At 40.1% G+C, this 23,440-nt stretch overlaps 1 protein-coding gene across 12 annotated transcripts in view; it reads left to right on the top strand.

Moving 5' to 3' along the window:
• DIAPH2 (diaphanous related formin 2) overlaps positions 1 to 23,440 on the top strand; it is an 827,558-nt gene that overhangs the window by 119,713 nt on the left and 684,405 nt on the right. For all 12 annotated transcript variants that reach the window (XM_039487835.1, XM_039487836.1, XM_039487834.1 and 9 more), the window contains one exon: positions 549 to 688. In XM_039487835.1, the coding sequence (XP_039343769.1) occupies positions 549 to 688 (140 nt within the window). The remainder of the gene's footprint in view (positions 1 to 548; positions 689 to 23,440) is intronic.

The following is a 23,440-nucleotide window of genomic DNA, read 5'->3' as shown; positions in this document are numbered from 1 at the left end:
ATAAGATGTCAGGTGGATTTTCCCATATTTCCATATGATGTGTTTTATATCTATACATTAAAATATACCTCTTATTTGTATGTTTCATAATATTAAAAAAATATTTTTTTTAAAATAGTCAATCCTTGTATAGTTTGAGTAAATCTTTTTTTCTCAATTTTGGTTACTTTTAAAAAATAAGTTCCTTTCAAATCTATGGATAAAATCTTAAAATGATGTACACTATTTTTTTCAAACAGCATGTCACAGATTAATTTTTTGTCCTAGGGAATTTTATTTAAGGCTTAATATATTGTGCTATACATCACTATTAGCTGTTACTTGGGTGATAAGTTTTTTACATTTCTTCTCTGGAGGATGGAAGAAAATTTTCTGTTTATACTTGTAAGTCAGGCGTTCGGATGCAGTAGTCTTGCCAGATAGTAAGAGTGACAATTCTAGATGTGAAATTTCACATCTGTATTTTCTTAAAAATATTCTATTAATTCATGTAATTTGGATTCTGGCTATGTTAAAATTTCATCTGTTCATTTTTTTTTTTTTTACAGGGAGGATTGAAAAATAGCAAGCATGAGTGCACACTATCTTCACAAGAATATGTCCATGAATTACGATCTGGTATCACAGAAGAAAAACTTCTTAACTGCCTAGAGTCTCTGAGAGTGTCTCTAACCAGCAATCCAGTCAGGTAGGAGATATGTTTTACTTTATAATAACAGAGATGATATATAATGGTGTTAATTTGTAAATAATAAACTGCTGTGTCATAAGTAGGACCCATGTGTGAAACGTTAAAAAATTAGTTAATTTCTTGGGTTTCAGTACCAAGATTGAAGTCTAAAAGTGCTGTGAAAGATAAATGATCATAATGGTTAAAGACATAGGCTTTAGGTTAAACACTGTTAAGAGGGAAGTGTCTAAAAGCAGAGCAGTAATTCTTATAGTTTCAGGCTCTGTTTAACAGTGTTTCTTCATGGAAGCTTTAGAAACCAGAAGATTTGCTGCTACTGTTTAAAAAGCATGTGACTTTTGAAATTGCTGAAACTATTGTTTTGGTTGAAGGAAGGGAAATCGTTTGACATCAGAGGTGACTGGTAAATCAAGTTATTTACCTCTGGTGTCAAATGAGACACTGGGGCGAGCAATGAAACCTGCTGACTAGTAAGCTATGAATGGTTTTATGTATATTACCATATGGCATATTTGCTAATAGATGTGCCCCAGTGGCTTCAGTATGTCTCGTCCTCTGTGCACAGCTTTAGAGTGAGAATGCACAAAGGATTGACAACTGGGCTGACTTTGAATTTGTATCCATGTTTATGTGAAGAATATTGGCTGACTTTCCATACTCCTTGTGAGGCTGATAACCTGCTGAGTTCCTTAAGCTGTAACATTTGTCCTGGCTGTTCATAATCTGTTTATACAGTCACTAAACACCCTTGAAGTTTGCAGGAAGGGGGTATGTGACTAACACACACTTTCTAAGATGTACAGTAATGGAGCTCCTTTACTGCTGATGATGGAATGTCTGAAGTGAAGCGGGGGAAGGGCCATTTGCTTCATCCCACATGCTCTTCAACACCACAGTCATTCTTTCATGAAAAAAACTTAATTAGCCCTGGCTCAACACAGCCTTTACTTACCATATTTGAAAAAAAAAATCCCATGTGAAATATGCTGCACATCCACAACAGCTTGTTTTGAAAGCATCATAAATAAATTGATCAAGTAACCAAAGTTTGCCCGAAGGCTCAAATATATTTCCCTAGTGAGGGACTATTCCCGCACATATTTAAGCTTCATGCCTATAGCAATTTTGGCATTCGGTCTGCTAGTTAAAACAAATAAGCTACAATACTCATCTTTCAAAGTGTAGCAAGTAGTATTTTTATTTTATTTAATTTTATTTATTTATATTAAGCTTTTCAGATATGTTGTATAAAAGTCTTGAGTAGTATTTTTGATAATGAATCATTTAGTAATCTTCAGTGAAAAAACAAAGGGTAGACTGCAAATTTTTTTTTATGGTAGATTTGGCCTGCCAGGAAAGTATCTTTCCTTAACTTTTTTGTTTAACTGTAAATCCCTGTTTTAGAGCCCGTACTTTTGGAGTAAGGTTAAATAGGTATGTGTGATACAGTGTAGAAAAGTCTTTAAACTCTTGGGTAGGAGCAACCTAAGAAGAGTTAGACAAAAGTATCTTCAGTTTCCTGTGCCAGCTGCTACTGAGTTTGTGGGCCAGGAATTCAAGGGATAAAAATCTGAGAAGTTACCTGGAGCTCACAGGCAACCAGGCATAATAACTATATTTTATGTTTGGTGCAGTGAGGGGCTACAGGAGTTGAGGCTGCACCAAACACAAGAGAAACAGACTACAGATCAGAGTTAGAAGGAAAAAGTCTGTGCAGTTTCTGGTCTTTCTGTACAATATAAATCTGTTTTGGCAAGAGTTCCCCATTCCTGTCTCCCCATGAGTTAGGGCTGACCAGGGGTTGGGTGAAGAAGAGCCCATTGTGTCCTCTGTTGTGCACCCCTATAAAGATGATAACATTATTATTCTGGTACTGTGAAAAGTGCCTCTACAATATGCTTCATTTCCTATGATCAGGTACAGTATAATATGTAGGCTGAAAAAACACAAATAAGATGTAAACTTAAGATGTTCCCATGTTACTTGAATCAGTACCTTTTTAAAAGCCCTTTTTAAATAAGATTCTCATCTGAAAACCTTTCTGATTTACTTTCTTTAACTGCATTAGAGGTCAAAACCAAGATCTAAAGTGTCATGGCTACATTCATTTTTGAAATGTCACTGAGGAGCCAAAGATTTTTAGTGATTTTTTTTTTTTTTTTGAGAGAGTGTAAAACTCTTTTTTTTTGGTCATACTATCAGTCCTTCTGATTGACTTTTTTTATGCCTTTGGATTGTAAATCTTGTACCTGGGGTTTAAAATTCCCTGTTCTTCTAGTTAAGCTCTATCAGCGGTGTTGATAGCATATTCTACATAGCTCTGAAAATATGTAACATTCCCAATTCCAGGGAAAAGTGTGGATCAAGTTGAAAACTACAAAATATTGCAATAAAGTCAGATAAACTGTGGAGATCAGGAGGAGGTGAAATCCTACTGGAAATAAAAGGGAAACCTTTATTGATTATGAGTTGAACTCATTGAATTCAGCCGTGATAAACATATCTGTAGTGATTACATCTAGTTCATGAAATGAGAATAACCAAGCAGACTTTTTGGAAGTCAATAAATAACTCTTATATTAAAACTGGGTTTTCTTCAGGGGTTTCTCCTTATAGCATATATTTGGCAGATCAGTGCCAGCACTCATGCCAGTAATCATAGGCACAAGAACATGAATCACCCAGCATCTCTTGCAGGGCTCATGTTGAAGGGCCTGGGAGAGCAAGGTAAACACTTATTCTTGTATAATTCTGCTGATGTCTCTCTGTGTGTTACAGTGTGGGGAGGAGGTTGAGAGTGGGATAAATGTTCGTAATATGGACATTCAGTGATAGTGGGTAACTAAGAGATGTGATGGGTGACTTCACATAATATTTTTGTTAAATACATGGAGGCACCTGAGTGTGAGACAGTGCTGCGCAGCCACACAGTATCCTTCTCAAGTGATAAAGAAAGTGATTTTTGTTCAGCATAAAATATGATCTCCCGAGCCCACCCTTACATTGGTGGTGTCTATAGGTTGATACTCAGCCTTGTTGTCAGTAAATAATTAATTTGGCATAAGGGTGGAGCTGTACTCCATTGTTGAAAATATGTGGTTAATACCCGTGTGAAGTTTGTGTTATGTCACAACTTAAGGACTATATCATACCTTGAAGGTCAGTGTGGAGACACAAACTCGAGGAAGCATTGCGTCTCAGAAGGGCTCATTCCCCTGTGGAGGCCTGGATGTACAGCAGACTGCTGCTTTGGAACCACCCTTGAAGAAGTAGTATTAATTCCCTTCTGCAACTGGGTGCCTTGACATAATTTCTCTGTTACTGTGGAAAAGCTAGTGCTGATGGTAGCATTAGCCTTGGAATGGTTGCATTTTGATTTCAAGGCTAAGTTTATTACATTGCCTTCAAGGAGTTCCTTGTCCAACTCCTGTGCCATAAATATTTTAATGGGAGGCTGATTTACCTATTCAGTTCTGCTATTGAGGAAGTAAAATCAAACAAACAAAAACCAATTAAAAACAAACTTCTGTATTAGACTGGACATCTTGAGTTTGAAAATAGCTTTCTCTGAACATCATAAAAAATGTTTCATGAAAACTGGTCAGCAAAACTCTGGGAAATTCAGAGGCATGTCTGTGTGTAGTTTTGCTCTACTGGTATATTACCACTTCATAATCTTTCTTTTTCACTTTTAATTTTCTCTGCACTGTGTGTTCAGAGGATAATTAACTAAATGTTTCTCTTTGCATGTTGTAGCTTATCCTCTAATCTCGGAGCTGGTGTGGGGGTAGGGAAGGGACAGACCAGTTGCCTGGATGAAGAGGCAAACACTTACCTAAAAGTTTTGCCATAGCGATTATTTAGGAGAATTTTAGTACTATTTCTCATTACTTGAGTGAAGTCAATGTCAGTCTCAACAGGTATCTCTTGAATTGTATTGTTAAATTGGAATTCACTCTCTGTCATGATAGATTTTGTCTTATGGTGAAATACACCCCTCCTGCATATACCTGGGCTCTAGTTAAACCATTCTGTTTCACATGCCTTACATGGGTGCTAGGATAACTGCATCCTGTGTCGCAGCTCCAGCTTGCTGCCCAGATTTCTTATTCTGGTGGAATTGAGCATGGAGGTCCATTCTCAGCCCTGGTCTACATACGGTTTTTGTATTAGTATAACTGTTTTGGGTGGGAATACAACTTTTTTGTAAACTGAAATCATTAATAGCAGTACTGCCCCTAGTCTGAATGCAGTCACACCAACATAAGCCTTCTTACACCAGTATAACTACATAACTATGGGTTTGAAGTGTTTTAACTATATTGAGTATAATTCAATCAGTGCAACTTGTTTGTGTAGACATAGCCTTATAATTTACTGCTGACAGTGTCCTCTACTCTTTATGGCAGTCAGGAGTAGAAAAGCTCGCTTCTGCAAGGTTGCGTGTATACTAGACATACTGGGGCGATTCAGAGAATTATGATAATGTAGTGATTTAAAAAAATTAGTTCAGTGAAGGGTGGGTGGCAATAAATCATATTCATCACTTTTATTGGCAGAGGTTAGAATTTATGGGCTTTGTCAGAAATAACTCTAGTAGAATTGATTTTCAAATTGTTCATTATCCTCTGTCGTCTTATTAACTCAGAGAATATTTCCAAGGAAGCAGTAATACCATTGTAACTAATTTGGGCAGGGACTTCTTTTCTATTGGCTTTTGCGTGAAGCTGCTGAATGCAAACTTCTGGGCGCTGTACCATATAATTTTGAGTATACTTTTTAACAAGTTAGAGTAGATGACTGCATTAATGGGGAAGTTAACAATTCACTGCCTCTGCTACATGCACTAAAGGGTGAACAAAAACTTAAGTTAATTCACAATGTTTTGTTTATGGAAGTATCAGTTATTCATGATATAAGCTTTTATTAAACTATATGTGAATTTCATGCATCTATAGTAGCCTAGCATTTCCAAACAGCTCGTATAAAAATATTGTTTACCAAGTTTGAGTATCTTTTGCATATAGCCTACTTCAATACTTGTCCTGGAGTTTCATTCATAATTTCTTTCATTGAGGAAATAATTAATAATTTTATCCAAATAAGTAGATGATAGTTGACTAGCACTTGAGAAAATAGGTTAACAACTAGTTTATTTTATGCTAAAAATTCTCTGTAAACATGTCATCCTTGCAATGACAAAAAAAGAATATATTTCATAAGATGAGAACTTAAAATATAAAAGTTTTGATTTTGTTGTACATTTAGTATTTTCTCTTCCCTGTAGTGGAGAAAGTATTGTATTAAGAATAGACCTAAATCATTACCACAGGAGATGTAGTAAAATATATTTTTATTTAGTTACTTTGGGTGAAGTGTAACTATCAAAGTTAGCCTGGACTGGTAATTCACAGCAAGTTCAGAAGACAATTCCTGACACTTCATACCTTGTAATCTTTGCTAGTTGTTGATAGAATCAGTATATAATCATACTGCTATCAATACCCATTCCCTTCACTGTGACTTGGAGATGCATAACTTCTGCGAACCTTATGTACAGGTGAAAACCTGTCATTTATATCATTGGCTTCCTGACTCCGACAAAAGAGGAATAACTTGTAGAAGAAAGTAACCTTGAATAATATTGATATAGGTTAACTAGGCTGTAGGGCAGAATTTGGAACCTATTTATTCCTGTGCAACCTCATTGATCTTAGGCCACATTTACAATAGACTATTTTACTGGTAGCATTTGTGCCAGCATACAGCTACTGACATTGTGCATGTTTGGCCTTTATTTTTTTTTTCCCCTGGTGCAGCGTGTCCTCTCAGCGAGAGGCTTTATCAACAAAAGAAAACCAGCAATGTGGGTAGGCATTCCAGTGTCTCTTGTGCTATCTTGCATGCTGCTTTTTGGGTCATTTTTGCAGGCATTGTGGGATACCAGCATTCCTCTCATGGAATTGTGGGAGCTTGGAGTCAAATTTCCACTATTTTGTTTCATCCCATAATGTGCTCTTCCTTGCACTGCTTTTCAATCTCTCCACTATCTCGCTGTCAGGAGCAGGGATGCCTAACAGATCAGTGTCTGTTTTAGTGACAGGGCACCTGATAATTCTATATTTGCAGAACTTCAGCTACCACACTGGCCAGTTAGAATTGGAGCAAAACTCATCTAGGTGGTCTCACTTATGTGGAAAATGAAAAAAATTCTCCTCAGTCAGTGGTGGATTAGCCATTGGCCCAATGGGCCCAGGCCCCGTGACCCTGGCCAATGCGGGGTGTGGGGGATGGGGAGAAAAATGGGCGCCCCTCTGCCCAAACCCACTCTATCCACCTGCCACTCCTGCTGGGGAGCAGAGTTGGGGCACAGGGGCTTGCCTTGCTCTACCTGTCTGATGTTCCGACTGGAGCATCGGGTGGGCAAAGTAGGGCAAGCCCCCGTGCCTTGACCCCATTTTCCTGGCAGGAGCGCGGTGGGGAGGGGACCGTGGGTGGGAGGGGACTGCAGATGTAAAAGGTGGGGAGAGGCCCCTGCTTGCTCTGGCCCAGGGGCCCACACAAAACCCTAATCCACTCCTGTCCTCAGAATGTGTATATTAATTTCTGTGTACTTAATTTGTAACGCCATTTCTCTGGCCAGATTAGGTACCTTCTAACTTGGATTTGGGAGCAAAACATTCAAAGATAGGACAACTGTGTCACTTTGGGCAAGTTATTTAACCTCTGTGTCTGTTCCCCAGAAAAATGGGATTAATACCCTACATCACAAGAATTTTGTGAGCATTAGATAATGGTTCTGAAGCAGTTGGAAGATATGAAACCATATAAGTTGTTATTATTATTAGGGTATGTCTTGACTACGAAATTAGGTTGATTTTATAGAAGTCGATTTTTAGAAACTGATTTTATACAGTTGATTGTGTATGTCCACACTAAGCACATTAAGTCGGCAGAGTGCGTCCTCACTACTGTGGCTAGCATCGAATTACAGAGTGGTGCACTGTGGGTAGCTATCCCACAGTTCCTGCATTCTCCGCTGCCCATTGGTATTCTGGGTTAAGCTCCCAATGCCTGATGGGGCAAAAATATTGTCATGGGTGGTTTTGGGTACATGTTGTCAGGCCCCACTGAAAAGCAATGGCATACAATTATATCGTGCCTTTTTTCCTGGGTTACCCGTGCAGATGCCATAGCACGGCAAGCATGGAGCCTGCTCAGCTCACCGTCACCGTACGTCTCCTGGGTGCTGCTGACAGACACGGTACAGCATTGCTACACAGCAGCAGCTCCTTGCCTTCATGGCAGACGGTGCAGAAGGACTGATAGCTGTTGTATGTCTCCTGGGTGCTCCTGGCAGACCTCGGTGAAGTCGATTGGGGCGCCTTTACAGATATGGCTATCCTCCTCCTCGAATACCGAATAGGTATAGCCAGAGACTCCAGGTCATTCTCTTCTTTAAGTTTCGTCTCATGGAGATTCAGTCCTGCCTGGAATATCATGCAAGCTGGAGGCTTCTGTGTCATGCTGCTCTCCCAGCCGGCAGCACCGCGCGGTTGCACCTACCCCAGCCTACCCCTTGCTCCCATGGCTCATGATAGTTGACTAACACTTGAGAAAATAGGTTAACAACAACTAGTTTATTGTATGCTAAAAATTCTCTGTAAACATGTCATGAAGCCTGGACGGTAGTAAGGAGCAGTTCAACTATAGGCTGAGCAAGTGCAGAATGGTGGTAGAATGTGCCTTTGAACGTTTAAAAGCTTTCTGGCGATGTTTGCAGACTAGGTCAGACCTCAGCGCAACCAACATTCCCATTGTTATTGTTGCTTGCTGTGTTCTCCATAATATCTGTGAATGTAAGGGGGAGACATTTATGGCGGGGTGGGAGGTTGAGGCAAATTGCCTGGTGTCCGATTTTGAGCAGCCAGACACCAGGCTGATTAAAAGACCACAGCAAGGTGCTCTGCGCATCAGAGAGGCTTTGAAAACCAGTTTCATGACTGGCCAGGCTTTGGTGTGACAGTTGTATGTGTTTCTCTTTGATGCAAACCCACCCCCGTTGTTGATTTTAATTCCCTGTAAGCTAACCACCCTCCCCCCTTCAAAATAAAGTAACTATTGTTTTGAAACAATAATGAGATAATGAGATAATGGACAAGGCCACATTGCTTATTGTAGCCACACTAAAAATCAAACTGTTTGAATGACAGCCTTCTGTTGCTTTGGCCATCCTCTGGAGTGGAATGGCTGGGTGCAAGGAGCCTCCCCCCCCCCACCACCACCATTCTTGGACATCTGGGTGAGGAGGCTATGGAACATGAGGAGGAGGGTAGCAGTTATACAGTGGATGCAGCGGTGGTCTGTGCTCTTGTTGGATTTCCTGCAGCTCCATTCATACCAAAATTGACCTAATGCAGCTAAATTTGACCTAACCCTGTGGTGTAGACCAGGGCTTTGTGAAGATAACTGAGTGGAATTGACATAGAAGGCTGATAAAATGTCGAGAGGTGCTGAGATACTATGAAGAGGATTCCTATGTGAGTGTCTGCTCAGGTAAAATCTCAGAGGTGGATTCCAAAATTGTGAACCACATTAAACTGACAAAAAAGTAAAAGCACCAAGATCTTTTTCAAATGTTTGATTTAGTCACCCCTGAGTCGCCGCTCATTCTTTGAAACACTTAAAAAAAAAAATTCCCTTTATTGACTTATCACAAGATCTTTCCTAATGGAGGGAAAGAGAACATTCTATAAAGGAAACATGTTCCCTTTCTAATCACATTATATCTATTGCCTAATTGATCACAGTTCATCAATACGGAGGTAATTGTGAAGGCACAAACACTGCATTTGGCATCTCTGATACAATCCTGCAAGTAAGGACAGACAGATTAGGAAGCAGACACCTTATTACAGCATGTATAAATGCTCTAGTAATTAGTTGGAGTGCTGAAACAAATGGAGGAGAAAGTAATGAAAATTAACAGCAATTTTAGTTTAAAACAAAGAAAAAGTAACGATACTGAATTATGTTTATACAGGAAAAGGGTCAAATACATCTGTCATGGATAGTTCAAAAAGCATACAAAGACAGCAACACACCAACTCTGAAGCCTCCCTTCCATTTAGGATTGGTTTCCTAGGGAAGTTATTAACCCCCTCCCCACACACACCGTGTTCTATTAAAGATGTGTATTCTTTTAGTCAATTTTATTTATATCGTTGGGTTCTAAATTTTGTGTTTACTGGGCACAACAGGTTTGGCAAATCATAAGTTAAATAAAGAAACAAAATATACCTGAGACCCGATGGACTGATGTTTATTTTCAATAACTTTTCATGAAAACTGTGAAAATGCAGAACTCCTTCGTTCTAGGGTTAGTAAGAAAATTGTACGGCCATGGAATATTTAAAAATAAAAGTTGACTTAAATTTCTAGAGTGCTTAATTGTTTTTTTTGTCTCAACTGCACATTTCCTATGTTGGTTTAAGCTTTATCCATTAAATAAGATAATGAAGATATCAAGGTTACAAAGGCATTGCAAACCTACTTGGGTTTTGCTTTTAAAGTAACTTGTGCAAAATCTGTTTGGCTGTCACATTTGTCCCCAGAGGTTTCGTTTGTCAAGTGCTTTGGCTTCTTTTGAAATGAATTATGCAATTTTAATGAAAAATAAAATGGTATTAAATTTGCCATACTATCATAACAACTCAACATTCACATAGGTCACCATTAGAATTGTTTCACATTTTAACTTAATTTAGAATACCTACAACCAATCAGACGTGGAAGAAGGCAAACCAGCGTAGGGAGCAATAAGCGGATATCTGAAGCAAAGACAGCCTGTTTAAAAAAGCAGAATAGATCTAAATTTTGTTGTTTTACTGTGGTGTGGTTCAGGTGCTCAGATGCTAATATGAATTTGGAGTAACTAGAGCTGGTAGCAAAGAATCCTGTGGCACCTTATAGACTAACAGACGTTTTGCAGTCTGTCTACCTGAGGATGGCATGGCCGAAGAGTGTGCTTCAACGGGCACCCAATAAAGCAGCCTTAGTCTATAAGGTGCCACAGGATTCTTTGCTGCTTCTACAGAACCAGACTAACACGGCTACCCCTCTGATACTAGAGCTGGTAGATATTGTGTTGATGGCTTAATTGGTTGTTACTTATTTTTTAGTCAGTTTTAGTGAGCATGTTTAAAGTTTAGTGTGAACATTTGGCTTTTTCTCAATGGCTGTACACTGTTAATTTCAAATACATTTAACGGCAAGAAAATATTTAAAAAAAAAAGGAAAAGGGGGGGGGGAAACCCCCAAAAGATTTGTCATTTTTATCCTTAGGGGACAGAGAACACACAATGGGAGAAAACTATATTTATCTTTAAAACAAAAGAAACAAACAAAAATACAGAAACTGCCTCAAATGTTCATGGTGAATAATTCATGTACTCTTAGCTATTTATTTTACTTAACTGTGATTTTTTTAATCTGTGAAACATTTTGCAATAATTCTTACGAAAAACTATAAAAATGTGTAGCTTTTGCCAGAACACATTAAAAGTAGTTCCATGACATCAAACCAGTACTACTGAAATAGAAAGAAGCCTTGTAATTTTAGTCAGATACATTTGATAGATGCAATGCACAAGCAGGCTTTTTTTTTTAAATGCTAATATAAATGGGGACAATATAGAAGAGTTTCTTTAAAGTTGGCATTGTTGCCACTGAATAGCTACATTGTATGGAGTGTGTGTGGGGGAAATAAAGAAGAGCAAGTGGAGTTATGTTCTCAGCAAGTAGTAGAGGACATCCCTGCTGCATACCACCCATCCATTTTAAAGCATGCTGCTGGTAAAGAACCTTCTATACTGCTTTCTAGCCAGCTGGTTGCATGAGTATTACAGGGACAACTTTAGATAATGTTTTCACCCCTCAGCCATGAGGCTGAGAAGTTCTCCAGTGAAACTTCTCCAAACTGCCTGGGTGCTGTTAAACTGTGTTTTACTGGTCCACTATAGTGGATTTCAGGGAAAATCTTAAACATTCTCATCTTTGCTCGCACTGTTTAATCGTTGGTGGACCTGTTTCTCCTTTAGTTGAATGTCTGGACATTGACCATTCAATATGTTACTACTTCAACAGCATTGTTACTTTTCTGTACATCCTTCTTGAGAGAGACTCACTTTCCATATGAAAGGACATAAAAGACCTTCTCTTTCAATTATATAATCAGAGGATTTGGAAAGCGGCTGTAACTCTGATGCTTTTAGAAACTGCTTCAGAGTATAAGATCCAGTTCAGTTGTGGAAACATGAGCTTGCTGTTAAGTTAGTTTTGCTTGGACTTGGGAAAGATGCCACTATGTGTACCTGTATAAGCAGTTTTCAAATATTGTAGTTGTCTGGTTAAATGTTATGCAGCTCAGTCTAAATAACCATGCTTTTTTTTTTTTAAATTGGTACAATGCTTAAGGCCCAGATTATTGGCTGGAGATTGATGTAGTTCCCTCCTTTTTTCCTAAACTTGTCTCACACAAATTTCAGTTATAAGAATCCCAATTTCATTTTCTTTGGAGCACACAGGGAAGCACCCAATTTTTAGAGCAAGAATTATACCCTCTACCCTATTCATGTCTATTGCCTGAAGTATATGAAAGAGAATATGATCTACTGGGAGAAAACTAATGAGTCTAGAAAAGTTATTTCCAGCAATGCCATCTCAGTGCAGGTGGGTGTATGGTTAATGCTTTTCAGAAGAATTGATGGCAATAAATCACTAGCACTAGGAGTTGCATGTACGTAGCAGAAAATAGACCTAAATCCACTTAGAAATATCACAAAATTGTGATTGCCTTGGTTTCTTTTGAAAGCTGCTGCTGAAATTGCATTACACCTTTGGGGGTGACTTACCACAGTAGTATTACTTTCACTATACTTCATTGTATTTTAGTTGTCACACATGGAACAGTTTCTATACTCTCACTTTCATGGTGGTAGTTTGCTATTCAATGCCCCAAGCAGGTGCAAAAGATAAATTTCCTAAACTGTATATGCATGTATATTTCCACACGCCAGGCATGGCGTGTGTTTTCTTACATTTTCTATTACAGTAGACATTTCCTCTTCTGAATGTTTTGATTTTAATTTATGTATTTTAAATAAGGCTGTCAAGCGATTAAAAAAATTAACCGTGATTAATTGTGCTGTTAAACAACAATAGAATACCATTTATTTTAATTATTTTTGGATGTTTACTACATTTTCAAATATATTTTAAATTACAATACAGAATACAAAGTGTACAGTACTCACTTTATATTTATTTTTTATTACAAATATTTGCACTGTAGAAAACAAAAAATGTATTTTTCAGTTCACGTCATAAAGTACTGTAGTACAAACTCTTTATCATGAAACTTGAACTTACAGATGTAGAATTATGCACAAAAAACCCCAACTGCATCAAAAAATAAAACAGTGTAAAACTTTAGAGCCTACAAGTCCACTCAGTCCTACTTCTTGGTCAGCCAATCACTCAGGCAAAGAGGTTGCTTACAATTTGCAGGAGATAATGCTGCCTGCTGCTTGTTTACAATGTCACCTGAAAGTGAGAACAGGCATTCGCATGGCACTGTTGTAGCTGGCATTACAAGATATTTACGTGCCAGATGCGCTAAAGAGTCATATGTCCCTTCATGCTTCAACCACCATTCCAGAGGACATGCTTTCATGCTGATGATGGGTTCTGCCTGATAATGATCCAAAGGAGTGCAGACTGATGCATGTTCATTTTCATCATCTGAGTCAGATGCCACCAGCAGAAGGTAGTTTGGGTTCTGTAGTTTCCGCATCACAGTGTTGCTCTTTTAAGACTTCTAAAAGCATGTGCCACTCCTCGTTCCTCTCAGATTTTGGAAGGCACTTCAGATTATTAAACCTTGGGTTGAGTGCTGTAGCTATTTTTAGAAATCTCACATCAGTACCACCTTTGTGTTTTGTCAGATCTGCTGTGAAAGTGTTCTTAAAATGAACAGCATGTGCTGGGTCATCATCCGAGACTGCTATAACATGAAGTATATGCAGAATGCGGGTGAAACAGAGCAGGAAACTTACAATTCTCCCCCCCAAGGAGTACAGTCACAAATTTAATTGATGCATATTTTTGAATGAGCATCATCAGCATGGAAGCATGTCCTCTGGAATAGTGGCTGAAGCATGGAAGGGGCATATGAATGTTCAGCATATCTAGTATGTAAATACCTTGCAACACTGGGTACAAAAGTGCCATGTGAATGCCTGGTCTCACATTCAGGTGGCATTTTAAATAAGAGGCAGGCAGCAGTATCTCCCATAAACATACTTGTTTATGGGAGATACTGGCGGGTAGTGATCGATCTTTCGGGGATTGATTTATCGTGTCTAGTGTAGATGCGATAAAATTTATCCCCGAGCGCTTTCCTGTCGACTCTGGTACTCCACTGCTGCGAGAGGCGCAAGCGGAGTCGACGGGGGAGTGGTAGCAGTCGACTCAGCCCCGTACACACACTGCGGTAAGTAGACCTAAAGAAGTTGACTTCAGCTACGCTATTCTCGTAGCTGAAGTTGCGTATTTTAGGTCAATCTCTCCCCTAGTGTAGACCAGGGCTTGGTGATTGGCAGAATAAGTAGTAGGACTGAGTGGACTTGTAGGCTCTAAAGCTTTACATTGTCTTTTTTGTTGTTGTTGTTGTTGTTGTTTTTTGAGTGCAGTTATGTAACCAGAAAAATCTGCTTTCATAAGTTACACTCACGATAGAGATTGCACTACAGTACTTGTATGAGGTGAACTGAAAAATGCTATTTCTTTTGTTTATCATTTTTACACTGCATATATTTGTAATAAAAACAATAATATAAAGTGAGCACTATGCACTTTGTATTCTGTGTTGTAATTGAAATCAATATTGAAAATATAGAAAAATATTTAATAAATTTCAATTGGTATTCTATTGTTAGAAGTGTAATTTATAGGGATTCATTTTTTTGAGTTCATCGCGTGAGTTAACTGCGATTAATGGAGAGCCCTAATTTTAAAGTATAAAATTATATTACTAGTGTAATTAAATGCTATAAGGATGTAATAAACCTTTTTTTCATATTCAGTTTTCTTATATACATGATATCAGGTACTGATTACTATGGCTGTCCAGAGGACAACCATTCTGTTTTGTGGTGACTTCTGAGATTATAAATTTTGTTTTTCATTCAACCTTTTGAATGAAAATATTTTTTTCTCTTTTGTAAAAACAGTTTTGTGTTGACCTATCCATTTTTGGATTGAAACCTGAGTTCTCTGATTGAGAAAGAAATAAAGAATGCAGTGGAGGATTGACGCTCAAACCTAAGGGGTTAGGGCTGGCCTGTGATGTAGGAAGCAGCACGTTCCAGTCCCTGTTCATCCTGATTAAGAGTGGTGTGGGATGAAAAACTAATTCACACAAGCTCCCTTCCTTATGAAAACATTTTTTTGAAAGTGAACAGCATATATCAGCCAGCTCTACTTATTGCATAGGCAAACAAATACCGAGGAGACACAAATGTGATGTGGCCTGAAATTAACTACAGATGATTTTACTATCTTTCAAAATATTTGCAGAAAATCAAACTCAGTTCCGAAAAAACCCCAAAAAACTTGACTTGTAACATTTATACAGGATTGCATGGTTTGAGCTTGAGTACTACCAAATGATATCTATGTATTCCACTTCATATTAAAGGCAATAGTTTGTTCCTCTGATTGTGGATGATGACTTTCAAATGTATTATCATGAAACTCTCATCTTTTACATGAGCTATAAACATTAATTCGTTAATACCCCTTTAAATAAACTTAAATATCAGAAGCTACCTTTTTATGTTCCTATATAACTGTTTATCAGTATTGATTCATTGCATTTTTATGAACCGGATTGTCTTGCTCTTGTTGTGATTTGTCATATCACATCTTGGACCCAGGGGCGGCTCTACCTTTTTGGCCGCCCCAAGCAGTCATGCGCGGGAGGCGCCCCGGAGCTGCGGGAGCAGCGGACCTCCCGCGGGCATGACTGCAGAGGGACCGCTGGTCCCGCGTGGCTTGGCTGGACCTCCCGCGGCTGCGGACGGTTCGCGGGTCCGGCGGCTCCGCTTGAGCTGCCGCAGTCATGCCTGCGGGAGGTCCAGCCGAGCCGCGGGACGAGCGCCCCCTCCGCAGTCATGCCTACGGCAGGTCCAGTCATCCCGGGGCTCCGGTGGACCTCCCGCAGGCATGACTGCGGCAGGTCCGCCGGCCCAGCCTGCCGCCCCCCCCGGCGGCAGGGGACGGGCCGCTCCTCGGCTCGCAGCGGCAGGATGAGCTGGGGCCCCAGCCTTTTGCCGCCCCCTAGATTTTGCCGCCCTAGGCACCAGCTTGTTTTGCTGGTGCCTAGAGCCGCCCCTGCTTGGACCATTTGTGTAGTGTCAGAGAAATAACAAATTACAGACTGAAAATGTGTTGTAATGCAAATAATTTGAAAGTAATGCTTATCTAAAAGAGTATTTCAGGCCTGTAACTTTAGGGGTGGGTGGCAGGGTTTTGATGTATGTTGAGACACAGTAGTGTTCATGTTGGACATCAATAGAGTTGACATTTGGGAGCGTAGTAACTCAATATCAGAAGTAAGAACTTTATTACTGCATGGTTAAAAATGCAACTTTGAGAAAGGACTAGTATATAGTAAATAAGTGTGTAATTCAAATAATCTTTCAAATGAATGTGTAGAAAAATATGCTTTTTTTTAAATAGAAACCTTTTGCATTTTCTGATTTTTATGTTTTAAGTGCTGTACCATTAGCACAATTTAGAGCAGACAGACATCTGTTTCTGTTCCTTGTAACACTGACAAATGGTAAATTAAAGATTGCATTAGAATTAATTCACTGTACAGAAATGTATATACACTCCCCAGAAATAACTGGGTATGATGAACCATCAGTTATTACTGACACATCGTAGATAAATAGATGCATAACTGCAGTTTGAAGTGTTTATTTCAACAGAAGCTGAAGTCCCCATTCCTGCTCCTCATTGGAGAGTAGTTTCAAAAAGTTTATTCAGTCCTTTGTATCTTGAATGAGACTCATAGCAAGTGTGTCAATTGAGATGCTGGGTTTTTGTGAGTAAATACATAAAGTATATTGATATAAAATGTTTAAAGTATGGTGTGTGTTAAGTTATTCACCAGATTGTTCAGAAACTACACTGAGCTAGTCATGAAAGATTTATTGTATATGTAGGCCTACAAACTGTTAAACTGTGGCACCACTCTGTTTAGCATAAATGTAGTAGGAAAGAGCAATTAGTACTACGTTACTTTCGAAGTATGGCTAATTTGACCTTTATACCAAACTACCAAAAATATTTAGCAGCTGAGTATCATAACTGTCTAAGAAATGATATGGAGTTTAAATTATGTCCTGCTTCAGACTGAATTTTATGAGTTTATGAATTGAGTTGGCCATTAGATACAGCATTTACCATAACCAGGCTAGAATGACAAATTTAATATTGTACACTTTCAGTGACCTTGACTGTATTATGAATCTACTGTGGATTGGCAAGTATAGTTCTAACTTAATGCAAATCAAATACTGTGTATAAGCATGGCGACCAACTGGTTTAACCATCCTATATTACTCCTGAATGTGCTTACAATGATGACAGATACTGACCTGAAATGCTGAAGTATTCTTTTCTGCAGTAAGAAAGGATATGAATATTATTGTGCTTCCCTAGTGTGTGATGACACTGCTGTTTAATCTTTTTCAGTACTGTATAGTTTCAAAAACCTTAGCATGAGTTTTTATCATTTATGCACAAAGTTGTCAGTGTGTGAAAAAAGATGCATTCATGTTGTTGCAAGCACAAAGGTGTGCAAACTCCCATAGAAGACTAGTTTTTTGGAAGTGTGGCCAGCATGTCCATGCAGCCTGCCACTTCCTACGGCTCCCATTGGCTGGGAATGGCGAACCGCGACCACTGGGAGCTGCGGGGGGCCGTGCCTGCCGACAGTCAACGTCAGCAAAATGTCTCGTGGCCCAGAATCAGATTACCTTGATGGGTCACATGAGACCCCCCTCTCCCCCGGCCACTCTCCTCACTCTTTTGACATATTGGTTGAGACCTGCATACCACCTTAATGCCCACCACCTTGTCCCCTATTACCTTTTGGTGTTCTCGTGCATTCTTCACGTGCAACTGGAACAAGATCACTATGGACAGTTGGGTTTTGGAGATTATCCATCAGCGATATTCTGTAGAGTTTCTCTCCTTCTCACTTCACAAACTCCCTTCAGGGACCACTCTCTCGAGGAAATTCTTTAACAGGAAACAGAATCCCTCCTTATACCAAGGGGCAATAGAGTGCATCCCACCTCATCACCAAGGGAGAGGATTCTATTCCTTATTTCCCTGCGGAGGATGCAGACCCATCCTGGACCTTCTACAATTCAGCATCTTTATTGGAAAGCTTAAGTTTGTGGCTCTTGATGAGAAGGATACATATTTTCACATGGATGCATTATTCACCCATCACAAAGGAACGTCCTGCTTTTTATGGTAGGCCAGGAACTCTTCTAGTTTTAAATTCTTCCCTTTGATCTGGTTACAGAACCCAGTATTTATGAAGCTTTTTTTTTTTTTTTTTTTTTTTTTGTGGTAGCAGCCCAGATGAGACATGAGCTATGCGGTATAAACATACTTGGATGATTGGTGCCTGGTAGGCTGATCTCATCAGCAGGTCAGGTTGGTGATAATGGTTCTTGTGCAACTTTTAATGGCCCAAAGTGTTGGCATGAATGGAGCAAAGTCTGTTTTGTTACCCACAAGATCAATAAACTGTTTAGGGGCAAGACTGGACTCTTTCTATGAGGGCATTCCTCCCCTTAGAAAGGTTTCATGTACTTTGCACCCTGGTTTCCCACACCATTCACAGACCCCGCATACACCTATGTGACTCCTTATGACAGACTCCACTAATGGTGCGTGCAGACTTGGCTCCACTCAACCTATTGACCAAGCAAGGACCACATCAACTCCAGGGTGGTCATTCCCACCAGAGTTGTCACTTCTCAAACTTGGTGTTCGAACACAGTTCCCTTCAGCCTCCCAACCCCCATGGACACCATTGCAACAGACTCCCACCTTCTGGGATGAGATGAGCATCTGGACAGTCATACGGCCCAGGGTACCTGGACCCCATCAGACACTAGACTACATACAAACTAATTTGAACTGAAGGTGGTCCTCCTTGTGTGCGAAGTCTTCCTTCCATTTATACGCTCGCACCATATTCCGATAATGTCTCACAATACCATCACTATCTAAACAAACAGGGAAGAATGAGAGTGTGTCCCCGCTCCCAGGAAGCTGTGAGACTTCGGAACTGGTGTGTCAGGAACTGCATCATGATAACTTTCCAGTATTCACAATTCCCTGGCAGACAAAATAAGCAGAAGCTTCTTGATAGACTACGAGTGGGAGATTAATGAGACAGTCCTGAGTGTGATATTTACAGGTGGGGTACTTCACTATAAGACCCCTTGATGTCCCAAGTGAATAGAAAGCTCCCTTTTGTAGCTCCAGGGGAGCCATGCGTTGCAACTTTCAAGGTTGATAGTCTGCTGATGTCTTGGACCAACGGCCTCTGTTAGGACTTTCCTCCCATTTTCCTGTTTTCATTGGTCATAGAAAAGATACGTTGTGACAGAACCAACATCATTCTGTTAGCTCCCCACTGGGCCAGACAGTTGAGGTTCACAGAAATTCTACCACTGTCTGCCCACCTACCAGTCAGGAGTCACCCATTCTCAGATATCTTAACCCAAGATGTGGCTGCGGGGGGGAGAGTAAATATCCCAATCCAGGTTAGCTTCATTTTATGGCCTGGTTTTTGAGTGGGCATCAAATAGAATAGTCATAGAATCACAGAACTGGAAGGGACCTTGAGAGGACATCTAGTCCAGTCCCCTGCATTCAAGGCAGGACTAAGTATTATCTAGACCATCCCTGACAGGTGTTTGTCCAACTGCTCTTAAAAGTCCCCAATGATGGAGATTCCACTATCTCCCTAGGCAATTTATTCCAGTGCTTAACCACCCTGACAGTTGGGAAGTTTTTCCTAATGTCCAACCTAAACCGCCCTTGCTGCAATTTAAGCCCATTGCTTCTTGTCCTATCTTCAGAGGTTAAGAACAACAATTTTTCTCCCTCCTCCTTGTAACAACGTTTTATGTACTTTAAAACTGTTGTCATGTCCCCCCTCAGTTTTCTCTTCTCCAGACTAAACAAACCCAATTTTTTTCAATCTTCCCTCATAGGTCATATTTTCTGGACCTTTAATCATTTTTGTTGCTCTTCTCTGGACTTTCACCAATTTGTCCACATCTTTCCTGAAATATGGTGGTCAGAACTGGACACAATACTCCAGTTGAGGCCTAATCAGCGCGGAGTAGAGCGGAAGAATTATTTCTCATGTCTTGCTTACAATACTTCTGCTAATACATCCCAGAATGTTTGCTTTTTTGAAAGTGTTACACAGTTGACTAACATTTAGCTTGTGATCCAGTATGACTCCCAGATTCCTTTCCACGGTACTCATTCTTAGGTAGTCATTTCCCATTTTGTATGTGTGCAACCAATTGTTCCTTCCTAAGTAGAGTACTTTGCATTTGTCCTTATTGAATTTCATCCTATTTACTTCAGACCATTTCTCCATTTCGTCCAGATCATTTTGAATTTTAATCCTATCCTCCAAAGCACTTGCAACCCCTCCCAACTTCTTGATAGATTACGTATCATCGTAGACTTGGTATCGTCCCCAGTTCGGCCCCGGTTCAGGTGATCCATACCAGAGTAAAAAAGAGTCTAGTAGCCCCTGCTGTTGAGCCAAATTTTTGGCCTGGGCACAACTGTACTGACATTATTCAGATACTGTAATAATTCTGTTGGTTCTAGACTCTCTCTCCTATCGGGATCTCTCTGTGTTCACTATGAATACACCTTGCAGAGTTAAGTGCCTTCCTCCCACCAGTGGAAGGACACTTAATCTTTACTCACCCAGGTACAGTATAATTCATGAAAGGCCTTATTAGTACCTTCCCATCAGTAGGATCTTAAGTTAAGATTCTTAACCTTGTCCTTTCCAAGTTCATTAATCACCTTTAGAATGCATGGGGATTTTTACCATGACCCACCTATCCACAAAGGTGGCGTTCTTAGTAGCTATCACATCAGCTAGGAGAGTCAGTAAGCTCAGAGCCATCGTGGTGGACCCTTTTATACAGTGGTTCACAAATGAAAGGTTTCTCTTTGATCTCACCCATGTTTTTCCCCAATTTTTTTGTGTTCTGCATATATTAAACAATATACTTACCTGTATATTTCTCAAAATGCCACACTTTCTCTGAAGATGACACAGATCACTCCATCGATGTCCAGCGTACTCTAGTGTTCTATCTGAACAGAACCAAACCCATTAGGAAATTACAGAGGCTCTTCATTTCCATAGCATTGAGGTCACATGGACAAGCCATATCATCCTAGAAGATTTCTAAGTGGGTCTTAGGATGTATCACAGAATGCTACAATTTAGCAAATAGTCCTATTCCTGGGGGTATCAGAGCAGCCTCCATGGCATCCGTGTCAGACGTTCCGCTCTAGGACATCTGCAGAGTGGCCATCTGGAGTTGGAGCCACATGTTCGTGACACATTATGCCCTGCCTAGTTGATGCCTCAACTGCGGTTGCAAGTATGGGAGTGGTAGTATTTTTGCGACCAGCTTCCTTGCACCCATCTGCAGTCTGAACACTGCTTGCCAATCATCCATGTGTAGAATATACATAAGGACCACCTCTCAAAGTCAAGGTTACTTACTGTAGATATAATTATTTGATATGTGTGGTCCCTATCTGTATTCTGTTGTCTGTTCTCCATCCCCTCTGCTTCAGATCCTGTTGGATTTACAGTAAGAGAAGGTACTGGAGAGGAATTCACCCACACTGCCTCCTTACACATTTATTTGGGAGCACGGAGAGAACTACTGTGCTTGTAGGCCAACAGACAGTGTTTTGAAGAACTTTCAGAGTTGGGTGCATGGCGTTCATGCATACCCACATGTGGAATACAGGTAGGGCCCACACATTTTGAAGAACTTCCAGTTAAGTATCTTCCACTTCTTTTTATAGGTTATATGATTTAATTAGAACTGTTCACCGTTTTTTTAAAATAGGCTTTCCTTTTGCTCTTTTCAGAGCAGGGTAGATTTGATTTAAATCAAATTGATTTAAATGATGATTTAAATCACAAGTCAGGAAGACTCAATTGAGTCATGGATTTCTACATAAAAATGCATTCTTGTTGTTACAACCTTAAAACATATTCTTCACAACTCAAAGATAGACTGGGAGTGGTTGGTTCATTACAAAAGCTGCTTTGCCTCTCCTGGAATTGACAACTCCTCATCTGTTATTGGGAGTGGACTACATACACCCTGTTCGAATTGGCCCTGTCAACACTGGTTCTCCACTTGTGAGGTAACTCCTGTCCGAGACCAATCCGGGTTCGAACAGCTTTGTATTGGGAAAGGAAAAACAAGCTGGACCAGAATAAAGTTTAAAGCCACGTGGCTGTGTTTATTTGGGGGAGAGTTACAAATTGGGCCAAGGAAGGGGGCAATTCTTAACTGAGATGTTATCAAAAATACAAACACACCCAAAAATTATCAGAATACAAATCTATACTGAGGAATCATTAACATATAAATCTGTACTGCTCACTGCTTCACACTGAGTAGACAGACATGCACCAGTTACACAAGAAGGAAGTTCGGGTTCGTCAGAGCGGTGCCCGGTGCAACACAGAAAAAAGGGACCCACAGGCCACTGCCTCAACCGCCCTTGCTTTCACATTGAGGGTTTTACCCAGAGTGTGGTGCGGCTGCGATTGTGCAGATTCCACTCACTCGGACCGCGGGGACAGAAACCCCTTGGTCAGCTAATCCCCAGATGGAGACAGCACCCAGACCCAAACGCTCCACACAAAGACAGAGCAGTAACTTACACAACTTAAAACAGTCTATAATTAACTATCTACTAAAAACCCAGAACAGATTTACAAACTAAACAACTGTGCAACCATGAGCTAAATACTGTAGAATACAACAATTCAACCTTCATATACTATATACACAACTTGGTACTGAGTTAGGGAGGGGAAAAAGAGGGGAAGCTCAAAATGTCAGAAATTAGAATGCAAATACCGCACTCCAGGCGCAGCTGACCAGCAGTACAGACACCAGAAGCATGACGAGCTGATAAGGATAAATCCAAAATGACAATAAATCCCAAATGACATGACACAAGCTAGCTATATCCGGAGGAGACCCTGGGTGAAAGGTTGATCAGGCCCTTCAGCTGACACGCGGACACTCCTGCAAATTTTGGTGGGAAGCATAATTTTATTCGAAGAGTCTCACTCACTCATGTCGGCATCTGATTGGTCCCTGGCTCCTACACCCTTCAGGCTCCGAGCTGTTGCCCCCCACGCCAACAGGATTTGCACATGGCACACTGGCATCTTTGCACAAGGCACTAGCCTGACCCCTAGATGACCAAGCAAAAAGAGTGGGAAAATGCACACAGCACTATAATGTTGCACACCGCACCCTATGGTTGCACACGACACCACGGTGTTGC

This window comes from Mauremys reevesii, linkage group 9 (assembly GCF_016161935.1).
Source record: "Mauremys reevesii isolate NIE-2019 linkage group 9, ASM1616193v1, whole genome shotgun sequence".
NCBI classification, from domain to species: domain Eukaryota; kingdom Metazoa; phylum Chordata; order Testudines; family Geoemydidae; genus Mauremys; species Mauremys reevesii.
The sequence above is the reverse complement of the archived record's forward strand: the minus strand, read 5'-3'. Positions and strand labels throughout refer to the sequence as shown.